Below are 12,395 nucleotides of genomic sequence, written 5' to 3'. Positions count from 1 at the left end.
TCCAAATCTGTTATTTTATTCTGGAAATGAGAAATCGGACCGAGGTGAATGCACACATATATGCAGCAGTAAATAAATACAAAAACAAAATGGCATCAGACCAAGAGGTAGGAAATCGCGGAAATTTTTAAAACAAATAGATCTAGTTTTAATCAGGACTAGCCTTTATTCTGCACTACTCTCTTTTCTGGTCTACTTATTACTAAACCTAGATTTAGAATCTAAGCTAGATCTAGAATATTAGTTAGACTAAGTAGAAATAGATCTATTTAGTTTAGCCACTGGCGAGTTGGGGGGGGGGGGGATAGTATTTTCTATGACGTCTATGTCATCTAATCTAGATTGACTAGATCTAGATCTATCATCTATGATTAGAAGTTAAATGTAAGATAGTTAACTCACTGTTATTTAGTGTTAAGACTTAAGACAGTAGTACACTAAGTAGTAGACTTAGACATATATTATATTAATATTATATAGAGTTAATAATACTTAATTAATAGTTAAATTAAAGATATGGTAGATTCTTATAACTGAACACCGACTTTCGGGAACTAGGTCAATTTTTTATTTTATTTTTTTATTTGGTGAAGGTTTAACTTACAAAAAAACTGAAAGCAGATTCTTATTCTGCAACTAAAGGACTATAAAAATAGTTGTGTTCCTTTGTATTACCACCCATATCCATGCCATAGTCAAGATTTTATTTTAAAATAAATTGGGTCACCTCATGCTCCTATTTTGAACGCGGTTTTTGGGCTTTCTCCTTTAGTTGAACAGTGAGCACCGGTGTTGAACACCACTACGTAATTGCTAATAAATTATATCTGTGTTACTTAAAAATTATTTAAATTGTAGTAAAAGAAGTAGATTCACTTTTGCAATATGTATTTATAGTCTATTTCCTCATATACTCTCTCTCTCTCTCTTTATATATATATATAACAGGCAGTGGTGGATAGTTTGTGACACTACACGCTGAGTGTATACCTCTCCTCACCGCCAGCTTATCTTGCGTGATCACATGCAGTGGGCATGGTCTCTGGCTTCAAATTAGCAGCCCACACTTTTTCTTTCATTCATACGTTATATATTCTAGATATCTCGATCTAGTTCATGTTTATTCATTGAAAAAAACATAGATTTATTAATCCCAATAATATTTCTTAATACGATTTTGCTGTGTTCAAAAAGGAGAATGAGCTGAATTCATTATTATTTGTTTGGACACCCCCTTTTAAAATTTTATTTAACAGCTAACGGTATAAATGTGATTGGAATGTCTTTCTAAAGATGTTTGGAAGCTTATTTTGATATGCCCATCAGCCTACGATCAAACAGGCTCATAATATAGCCTTCATCCCTTATATGGGTATGAATTGCCTGGGGAGGTTAAAACAACAGCTTTACATACATGGTTACCGCGAATCTAAATAACTGCCATCTGCTTTGGAAAAACGGAACAAAATTACTGGAACTTATCTAAAATTGGACATGCGCAGTTCCGAAACGTCGTTTTTAGCTCCAAACATAAAAACAAATGAGTCAAATGAATTACAAACAAAAAAAAGCGACCCGTTTAGAAAGGAGAATTCGATGGGGTGTTCAAAATATAAGAGCCTCCTATAGATTCAGAATTAAAAATGAATAGATTATAGTATTTATAGATCTAGATTTAGAATTCTATTCTAGATTCTAGATCTATCATCATGTCAATCATGTATTCATGATGATGATCATCATTTCAATGATCATAAATATGATACTTAATGTCTTAAATATCTAAGTATGATGTCTAGTCTAGTGCCTAGACTCTAGCCTAGTCTTTTAATTAATTATTAATAATAAATAATATTACTTTTTATTAGTATTCTAATAATAATAGTTAGTAATAGTATTAGATTATAATTAGATCTAGATCTATTTCTATAAGTTAAGTTTTAATATAAAACTTATTAAATACTTATAACATTAATAAATATAATTTGAATATGATATTATTAGATATATATTTATATATTTATTATTATTATAATTATACACAGATCATTAGAAGCTCTTATATTTGGAACACCCCATCAAGTTCTCCTTCACCGAACGCGTTGCTTTTTTTGTTTGTAATTCATTTGTTTGTTTTTATGTTTGGAGCAAAAATCTAGGTTTCAGGATTATGCATGTGTCCAATTTTAGATAAAAGTTCCAGTATATTTGTTACCTTTTTCCAAAGCAGATGGCATTTTTTTAGATTCTCTGTAACCATGTAAAGCTATTCTTTAAACCTCCCCCTGCAACTCACACCCATATAACTATTTCACAAGGGATGAGGGCTATGTTATGAGCCTGTTTGATCATAGGCTGATGACTGATGGGCGTATCAAAATAAGTTTAATAAGCTTCCACTCATCTTTAGAAAAACATTCCAATTACATTTATACTGTTAGCTGTTAAAGAAAATAAAAAAAAAGGGGTGTCCAACAAATAATAATGAATTTAACTTAGAATTTTCTTCCTGGAACATGGAAAAATTGTAATTAGAAATATTATTGGGATTTATAATGTATACATGATTTGTTCAATGAATAAACATGACTTAGATCGGGATATCTAGAATATATAATTTATGAATCAAAGAAAAAAGTGCTGGCTGCTAATTTGAAGCTAGAGACTATGTCCGCTACAGGTGATCACGCCAGGTGAACTGGCTGTGATGATGTGAGAGTCATGAAAAGAATTATAAGCATCTATGGGAGGGTGGGGGTGTTAAGATGCAACAATATCCAAATTATGAAAACAAGAAGAGGGTCCATGGATGAGAATTAAAAGTGAGAGTTGAAAATGTCATGTTTATTAAATTATAACAATTAATTAAATCTAATAGATATATATCTTTAATCTAGAGTCATTTCTGTGTTTCTATAAATAGAATATATATATATATATATATATATATATATATATATATATATATATATATATATATATATATATATATATATATATATATATATATATATAAACTATTAATGAAAAAAAAAAGATCTCTATCTATCTCTCTATCCTTCTATATCTCTCTCCCTCTCTCTCTCTCTCTCTCTAGTATATGAGGCCATAGACTATAGATAAATACATATTGCAGAAGTGAATCTACTTCTTTTAATACAATCTAAATGATTTTACATGAACACAGATCTATATAATTTCTTAGCAATTACATAGTGGTGTTTATTGACAGTGATCAGTGTCAAATGAAAGGGAAAGCACAAAAACTGCATTCAGCGTAGGGGAATGAAGTGACCCAAATTATTTTAAAATAAAATCTTGACTATGAGTGTTAATACATAAGAACACAGCTATTTTTATTGTCCATTAGTTGAAGAAGAAGAATCTGCTTTCATTTTTTTTTTTTGTAAAAAAATTAAATAAAAATTTGACCTAGTTCCCAAAAGTCGGTGTTCAGGTATAAGAATCTACGATATATATTGTTACCATTCTCTCTCCTACTCAGGCCTTCTGCTAAACACAACACATCAAAAACTTGACAACAAGGCTCCAAATAATCTGGTACTTTAATAATGGTCAAATCAAACAGCCAATACGACACAATTGGCAACGCAATCAACTGCTACAACGTTAGACCGTATATCACTGTACTAAACTCATAACTCTACTGTCTCTTTCTGGACTCGTACGTTTCACTGGAGGACTGCACCAGGACCGACTTCATGGCTGACTAACAGTCCCAGTCTCAACGCTCTCCGGTCTTGAACTGCCGCTTTCTTACACACTGTGTCTGGTCTGCGCAGGCTTATGATCAGATGACCATAACACGGGCGCTATTCACGTGCAAAGTTCATGCCAGTACTGTCCCTTGCCTTTCAATATCGCACGCTAAACTGTATTACTGGCTTGTGTCACCTATGTCAGCTGATCACACACAGTTAACCCTTTTGCGTCAGGAATAGGGTTATAACAATGTGGAATAAGAATATGATAGATATAATCTAGGTATAAATATAGATTAGATCTAGAATTCTAGATCTACTCATCTAGATCTAGTACTAATATAGCAGAGACAGTAGAATTAGATTTCAAAAATTAAAAGTTGAAGTCGAGTTTCATAGACGATAGATCTATTTATTAAATAAGAAATTTAATAGTAGATATAGTATTAGTAGTAAATTTCTAGCTAATGAAGCTGATTTCATTTATATTTATGAATGAAAATATGAAGGAAATAAACAAATTATCAGGTCTTATGAGCTACAAGAAATGTCAGAGTGGTGTGGACATGATGGCAGAAACTAACAAAATATTTAAAAACTGTGATCAAAATAGTCTGAAACAATTATATAGATTTAGGCCTAGGTATCATTAAAGTAATTGGTCAGCTTATCAACAATTTTTTTTTTATTGAACTGGGGAGGAATCCCTTAAAATAGTAAAACAATTGAACTAACTCAATAACCATATTTCCTAATATTTCCACTTTCTGTGGTCCCTTCTCTCTTAGCTGCCTTCCTCAGGTAGGTTTCATCTTCCTCTTCCCTTTTGATCCACATCACCATCTCCTTTAGAACCAGCTAGCTCTCAAAGAAGCTCAGCAAAAAAGCATCTTGATTGTAATCTGAATTAAACTGTTATTGAAATGCATTTTGAAATAAATATTGTATACTATACACTCTTCTTCAAACTAGAACTTAAATGGTATTCATAAATACTTTTCAATAATGTATTACATGTTTAGTTTTAAATTGTTGTATATTGAACCTTTGATTTTTTTGTATGTGCAGGATGAGGATTTAGAAGCTTTGAGAATTGCAGCATTAGCAACTCTTAAACCAGTAAGTATATCTAAGTTGGTTTGAAAACTAGATTTATATCTTGTTTTATAAAAGAAGTGAAGAGAGAAGAGAGCATCTATAATATAATAATGACATAACTAAGACTATTAATCTTATTCTATCAACTATCAGTTGTAAGCAATACATTTTTTAAATCTGTGTGAGCAATATATAAATTTAAAAAAAAAGGATATATGTTTGATTAAACCAAATCTTTGGATGAATTGGAAAATAAACTTAACATTGCAAATAAAATAAAGCTGTTATAAAAGATTCACACTCTCAGTTTTGTAAAAAAAAAAAAAAGTTCAACACATAGTTGTAAAATTTCAAGCATATAGGTGTAATTTGAAATTGCTTATACACCATTTTTATAGTTGTCTAACATTCTCTCTCCCCCTTTCTAAAAATCCCCTTTTCTCAGAAGCCCATCCAGCAAGTGATTACATCTATATCTGGAGTCAACCGTTCATCTTGGAATGAGTTCCATGCTGATGTTGTGCCAGAGGTAGTTAAGTATTATATGAACATTTCAAAGCTTTGAGAAGATTTTTTTTGAAACATTTCATAATATATATGTGTGTGTTTTGTCTGTGTGGTTTGTTAGAATCTATCGTTTGTTTTCCACAGCATCAGTATATTCCTGAACCATTACCAGAGCCAGCTCTTACTATGAACATGCTAGGCCAGAATGTGCACCCCTGGAACAATGGGGTAAATAGAGTATTATTTTGTTATACATTATTTTACCTTTCATAGCTGTGCATTAAAGTGTTTTAAAAAGGTGTTAAAAAATGATCAAATGATAGTTTGCTTTATCATTAAGTAATTAGTAATACAATTTTTTAAAATCTTCTAAAATAGTTTCTTTTTAACAGTGCAATGTTTTTTGGTTACCATCTTATCATTTTTGTATGTTGAAACTTTTCTCAACCATATCCCAAAACAAGCAGCCAAAATGTTGTTTCCATATTAAATTACAGTAGAGTCCAGATAGTCTGAAATAATTGGGACCAGACCTTTGTCGGATTAACATTAAGCAAAATTATTGAAATAAATACAATTACATAAACTGGTACAGGAAATATTTAATTTCATCTCTCTGAAACAAATTCTATGTGTGAAGTGTGTGACAAGAGAACCAAATGTTTCTTATATATTTGTAAAATAGTTTTCTAGATTATTTACTGTATCAGATTTTAAAATAACATTATCATACTGTTGCAATTTATTGCACTTCACTAAATAATATTAACATACCCTTCCTGGAACTATTCCAAGTATTTATGATTTATTAAAGCAGTATTCTTTTAACTTTTAAAAAATTCCTAAATATATCCTAATTTTGGTTTCAGATGAAGCAGACTTTCAGATTAATTGAAGATTATTGTGACTCCACTGTAGTTAATTGATAAACTAGTCTATATCTTTCACTCATCTGATTCATTTTGAAATGAGAAGTTGGATTTTTTAAAAATTTATGTTCTCTTGAAAACTCTCTCTATAGATATTTATATATATATATATATATATATTGTACTCTGTACCAAATGTACCACTGCTTTTATAGATGGTATTTAAATTTTTCATTTTCTTTCAGATTGCCTTGGGTTCTGAAAAACCCTTCCGTTCTGGTATTCCATCAGAAAGGCGACCATTTCACCCAAGGGCCCACCACAGATCATTTGGTGACCGGGGTCGACCTATACACGACAGGGGCAGATATCCCAGACGTGGATATGTGTCTGAAAGAGGAAGAGGATTGTTTATGTCAGCACGGGGAAGGGGAATGGGACCCAAAGGACACATTGAAGTAGAATCAGCAGGTGGAAATTTGATTGTCATCAACCCAAAAGCTGAAGAGAACAACATAAATGTTCAGACTGGGAATAATTTGCAACTTTCTAATAATGTTTTGCACCAGACAAGTAAGCCTAAACTCATACTGCCGCAAGATAAGTATCACCTAACCGCCTCCTTGAATGAAAAAGGTGACTCCAGTAATACTAATTCACCAACCACAAAGGGTAGAGGTAGTGTATGCTTTCATTTCTTAATCTCTTACTAATAAACGCATGGAATATATTCCAAGAAAAACGTTATACCATTTTTCTTTCTGGTTATATTTTCAGATAAGTTTTCCCGGTACAATGACAGTGGAAGTGAAGATGAAGATGATGACTGGCTGGAGACTTCCAAGGATGTTGACACCCACATGATGGAAGAAGAAAGAGACCTAGAGACATCGGCTACCAATGCAGATTTTGAAGTAGAAGTTCGGAAGCTGGACTTCTCTGACCAGGAAGAGGAAGAAAAAATGAAAAGTCTATCTGATGCTCCTGTAGCTAGTGACGATGAGAGCATTGATCTCGATGTCTTAGCCAGTGATGACCATTTGATAGGGGATGAATTTAGTGAAGATAAGAATGTAGTTTTGTTGGACGAGGACAAGCTGAGTCCTGAGATTGATTTGGATGTTCTGGTAGATCCCCCAGATGAAAGTCTTAAAGTGGCAGATAGTGCTACTCTATCTAACTCTGTTAATCAATGTGAGAGTGTTAGAAAATCCCTATCTTCATCATCCTCTTCCTCGTCATTAGAATCATCTTCTGATTCTGATAGCGAGAATGAAGATGGAGATAAGGTTGAAGATGCTGAGACAGATATTAAAACAATTAGTGTTGGTTTAAGTGCTCCGGAAGTGGGTTTAAAAATATCTCCCCCATTGGAGGAGGATGCAGATTCCCTGGACAACCTTTTAATGGACATTTCTAAACAGCTTGGAGAAGATCAGCCACCTACTCTGCATACAACTTCATCACCTCACAGATCTACAATTAAAACTGAGTCGCCTCATAGGATATCACCATCCCCTGAACAATCTGTTAAGTCACCTGTGCAAACAAAACCTACATTGTCTTCTGTGGATTCTCAGCATAAATCATCTTTATCACAACATAAATCCTTAGAACATAAAGTTGCACCTGCTATTACATCTCAGTCTCCTAGACAGAGATCCATTTCACCAAGGACTAAAAATTTAAAATATACTGGGACTCACAAAGGCACTGTTTCACCCAAACAACGATCTATTTCACCAATACAAAGATCTCTTTCACCCAGACAAAGATACATTTCACCCAGACAAAGATCTGTTACACCAAAACCTAGATCTATCTCACCAAGACACAGATCTGTTACACCCTTACGAAAATCTATTTCACCCAGAAGGAGATCTATTTCACCTTGTAGATCTAGTTCGCTTATTGGCAGACCTGTTTCACCCAGACGAGGATCTAATTCTCCTAGATTAAGTTCTATTTCACCTAGGAGGAGATCTATTTCACCCAGGCGGAGATCTATTTCACCCAGACAGAGATCTTTTTCACCCAGAAGGAGAGCTATTTCACCTAGGCGGAGATCTTTTTCACCCAGAAGGAGATCTTTCTCACCCAGAAGGAGATCTATTTCACCCAGAAGGAGATCTATTTCACCCAGAAGGAGATCTATTTCACCCAGAAGGAGATCTAAGACACCCAAACAAAGATCTTTTTCTCCAGGTCGCAGGTCCCTTTCACCCAGAAGAAGATCTATTACACCCAAACAAAGATCCATTTCAACCAAAGTCAGATCTTTTTCTCCAGGGAACAGGTCTATTTCACCTAGGAGGAGATCTAGTTCACCTAAGTATTGCTATTCATCAAAAAATAGGTCTCATTCTCCAAGAGGAAGAGCATTATCTCCAAGGCAGCGATCCATTTCACCACATCCTATTTGGTCTAAGAAGAGAGATGATTCTCCTAGAAAAATTGCACCTCCACAAAGACAGCATTCTCCTTCACCTTCTCATGTAGCCTCACAAAAATCTATTACTCCATCAAAAAAGTCATTGTCACCTAGGAGATATACTGGTTCTGATAGAGAAGAAAGCAGAAGGAGTCAGAGGCCTAAAGTTTATCATGGTTCAGGACATAATGCTGATTATAATGGACACAGACGTGACAGATATCTTCTCGATAGGGACAGAGGTACTTCAAATCACATTTCTCGTTCCAACATAGATAGTCCTGGGCGACAAGGGGACATGAGTAACCTTAAACCAAGAGACAAAAAGCTAGAAGACATCCCAGCCATAGATTTAGAAAAACTTCCACCAGAGGAAAGGTCCAGAATTGAAGCCAGAATGAAAAAATTTTGTACAAATGAAGTCAAGATTGATCCTGCCAAAAAAGTTTCACTCAAAAGCATAAAAGAGCGCCCCAAAAAACGCAAACAATCTGGTGATGAGGATACAGAAGTGAAAAAACCTAAAAACATGAATAAAAAAAAGCCCAAAAGTACTTTTGATTTGATTATTGGTGAAGGGAAAAAGGGCAGAAGCTCAGATGGAAAAGATTTAAAAACGCTGGCAGTTTTGGAGGATGAAAGTGATGATTCTGATACTGCAAGATCATGGAGGCAGGAAGGCAATCCTACAAAGAGACCTGCACGCCATTCTCCATTCCAAATGTCTAGTGATTTGAGAACACAAAAGTCTGGAAGGGGGTCTCAGAATCTTCATAGCAAACACAGAGCAGCAGATATTCAGAGAAATGACACAATAAAAGGTAGATATGCAGACAGGTTGGATGTTTCTAGAATCAGCAGTAGTGGTAAGGCTCTTTTTGATGAGGTTGAGGCTAAAAAAAAAGTAAGCAAGGTTGTGAGCTCAACTAAATCTTTAGTTATTCAAAAACCACTGCGCATTGAGGTGCAGGTTATTCCAAAAGAAAGGACAAAGAAGTCAAAGCCAGACTTTACTGAGGTGTACAATGTTCCGGCCAAGCGTCTGCACAACAGTGATGTTAAAGAGTTAAGTGCCTCTTCAGAGAAAAAAGTGAAAAAGAAAAAGAAAGATAAAAAGAAATCTATAGTGAAAAATGAGCCTGACCCCCTTCCAACTTCAGAGGAAACATCAGATACAGTTTCTGCAATGCTGTGTCAGGCACAGGCCCCCCGGCCTTCAGTTTTAGACCGTCTTGGCAAAAAAGTTCCGCTAAAAGTGCACAAAGAAAAGAAAAAGAAGAAGAAGAAAAAGAAAGTGCTATCTGATGATGGTGAGCATATCATGAGTTAATTAATTATTTTTTTTGAGACCCCCCACCCCAGGTCAGTCCGAATGTGGTGCTATTACAAGAAGAAATATTTTATAGCTATATATGCTTACAGCTGCACATTGTTTTAAATGTGTGGACTAATTTTTTTTTTTTCTGAACACATTTTTAAGGGAAAAGGGTTGGATTTATAATCTTATTTGGGTATATGAATTTTTAAAAAAATTAATGGGGGTTTATTTTTTTGGTTATTAACACTAAAGTTTACTTGCATTTTTTTATTTTTTTTTATTTTGTTATAAAATTTTTGAAATTGAATGAAATATATTTGATTTTTTTTTTTTTTGGATAAATAAAAATTAAAAAGTTTTTTTAGTTTTAATTAGCAAAAAGGAATGTGCATTTATCTTACCTTCTTTTAATGTCATACTTTGTTGCTGATATTTGTTAAGTTACTATATATTGCAATATTTGTACCTAATTTAGTGAATTTCATCTTATTTTCATAGGACTTATGGAAAGTTTTATATGACTGAATGATAGCAGTATTTCGCACTAGAAATCAGTTTAATATTGATTGGTTTAGTGATAATATTGTTTTTACAATATTGTAATATTTTAATTTTGTTCCCTTTCCCCCTCCTTTTTAAAGTTATTTAGTAGTATGAAACTTTTTTTTTTTTAGATGTAAGGGGGATATTACAATTTCAGGGGCGTTTTTCAAGTTTAGATATTTGTATAACAAGCATAAGAGCAAACTATCTCAGCTCACTAAGAAAAAAAAAACATGCATTAACTTGTCTGTTGTGAAGGTTTTGCTTGGGGGGGTTGCATATTTCAATTGTTATAAATGTCGCTGATGTTGTCTTGAGATGTTGTATGCCAATGAGTTTTTTTTTTTATGGGGGATAAAATTAAATGCATCCAATGTTAGTTTTGATCTTCATTTTCTATACCGCTTACAATCTGTGATAAACTACTACCCAGTGCTTTCACAAGTGATCTGATCTATGGGGGCTTTCATTGGAATCTATTGATGACATGCTCTACATTGATGGTCAAGGAAACAAATGTATTTTGTTCTTGTTTGTTTCATTTTAGTCCACAATGTTTTGTCATTTTAGATTAACTTTTGACATACAAATTGACTTGGTATTGCCACCGATGTTATCTTATGTGTTCAGCTTATTCATTTGTTTTATACCACAGCGTCCAAAGCAAGCCAACTGTGATATTTGAATAACTTAACATTCTTTTCATAGCCCATTCCATGTTACTATTGTTGCTTTTTCATAGAATTTCATTCCATTTTTTTAGTGCAGTGTATTTTTTCTAAGCATTTAAAAGTGTTGAATTTCTCCGACATGTGTGTTTTATCGTTAAATTATAATATTGCGGGTAGCTGAAATAGATTATTTTTAATGAAAAAAAACAACAGATTTCCATTAAAAATTTAAAGACTGATTTGAGATATATTTGGATGTAACTCACTTTTACAAAGGCTTATGAACTGACTACTCTGCGTTTGATGCAACCTAAAAATTTTGTTGTTGTTTATGGAGGTTACTCAACCTATACAATGGTGCTAATTGTTTTTTATCATTTCTTATTGATTTTTTTTTATGCTGTTGACTAATTTCTAATGCCTGTTCTAAAACTCATGTAATAATTGATGGTCATATCACATTGATATATTATCTGTTACTTGTCATGTTCTATCAAGCAGACTATTCTTCATCAGAGCAAAATGTCAAGACATCAGAACTTGATGCCAAGATTCAAAAGATCAAGGCCAAGAATGAAGCCATTGCTCGAAGACAGAGAGAGATTGAGCTGGATAAAGAAAAATATGGCTGATCAGAGGATACCAGTGCTCACTGTTTGAAGGATGGAATTATTGTTAATTAGTGTAAATATGTTCATTATTTTATTTCAGATGATTTCACATTGTACAATACATTTTTCAAATTGAGAAAAAAAATTCTCTAAGATGTATGATAATAAATTTAAAATCATCAGTTTCTATTAAAAAATAAAAACTACAAAAAAAAAAAAAGACTTGCAAATTTGAATAAAGTAGGAGCAAGTTGAAGATTTTAATAATGGTTTTAAAAAATTTAGGAGTAAGAATAAAAATATAAACTGTTGAGCCAAATAAAATGTGATGTGCAAAATCTTTTTTTTTTTTTTTAATTTGTTTCACTTTTGACTAATTAAGAACTACCATATACCTTATGATTAGATTCAGCATTGAAACACCACTGCTTCCAATGTGGGTTTGCTGTTACACACAAAAATGGAGTTATTTGACTTTTATAGACATTTCTATTTGAAAAGTTTTTCTTCTTCATATATAGTAGTCACTATTGTGGAACAGTTTGGTGCTACTTTTAGTTTTAATTTTTTTGCTCCGTAATGGTTAGACCTATGGAAAAACTAAAAGTATATAGGCATTGCCCAT

The 12,395-nt window shown here is 33.0% G+C and overlaps 1 protein-coding gene across 3 annotated transcripts; it reads left to right on the top strand.

Moving 5' to 3' along the window:
• The first annotated feature begins 8 nt into the window (after positions 1–8).
• Positions 9–12,110, top strand: LOC106056261 (serine/arginine repetitive matrix protein 1-like). Of its 3 annotated transcripts, none has more exons than XM_056019481.1 (7): positions 9–107; positions 4,791–4,841; positions 5,266–5,349; positions 5,472–5,555; positions 6,442–6,874; positions 6,974–9,937; positions 11,676–12,110. In XM_056019481.1, the coding sequence occupies exons 1-7, from the start codon at positions 27–29 to the stop codon at positions 11,789–11,791; spliced, it is 3,813 nt and encodes a 1,270-aa protein (XP_055875456.1). In that variant the 5' UTR covers positions 9–26; the 3' UTR covers positions 11,792–12,110. The 3 variants fall into 3 exon arrangements, with proteins under 3 accessions (XP_055875456.1, XP_013068358.2, XP_055875455.1); XM_013212904.2 differs by having other exon boundaries at positions 11,658–12,110; XM_056019480.1 differs by having other exon boundaries at positions 10–107; positions 11,661–12,110.
• The last annotated feature ends 285 nt before the right edge of the window (positions 12,111–12,395 follow it).

The sequence above is a fragment of the Biomphalaria glabrata genome, chromosome 2, assembly GCF_947242115.1.
Source record: "Biomphalaria glabrata chromosome 2, xgBioGlab47.1, whole genome shotgun sequence".
In the NCBI taxonomy this organism is placed as follows: Eukaryota; Metazoa; Mollusca; class Gastropoda; family Planorbidae; genus Biomphalaria; species Biomphalaria glabrata.
Note: the sequence above shows the minus strand (reverse complement) of the source record. Positions and strands in the feature narration are given on the sequence as shown.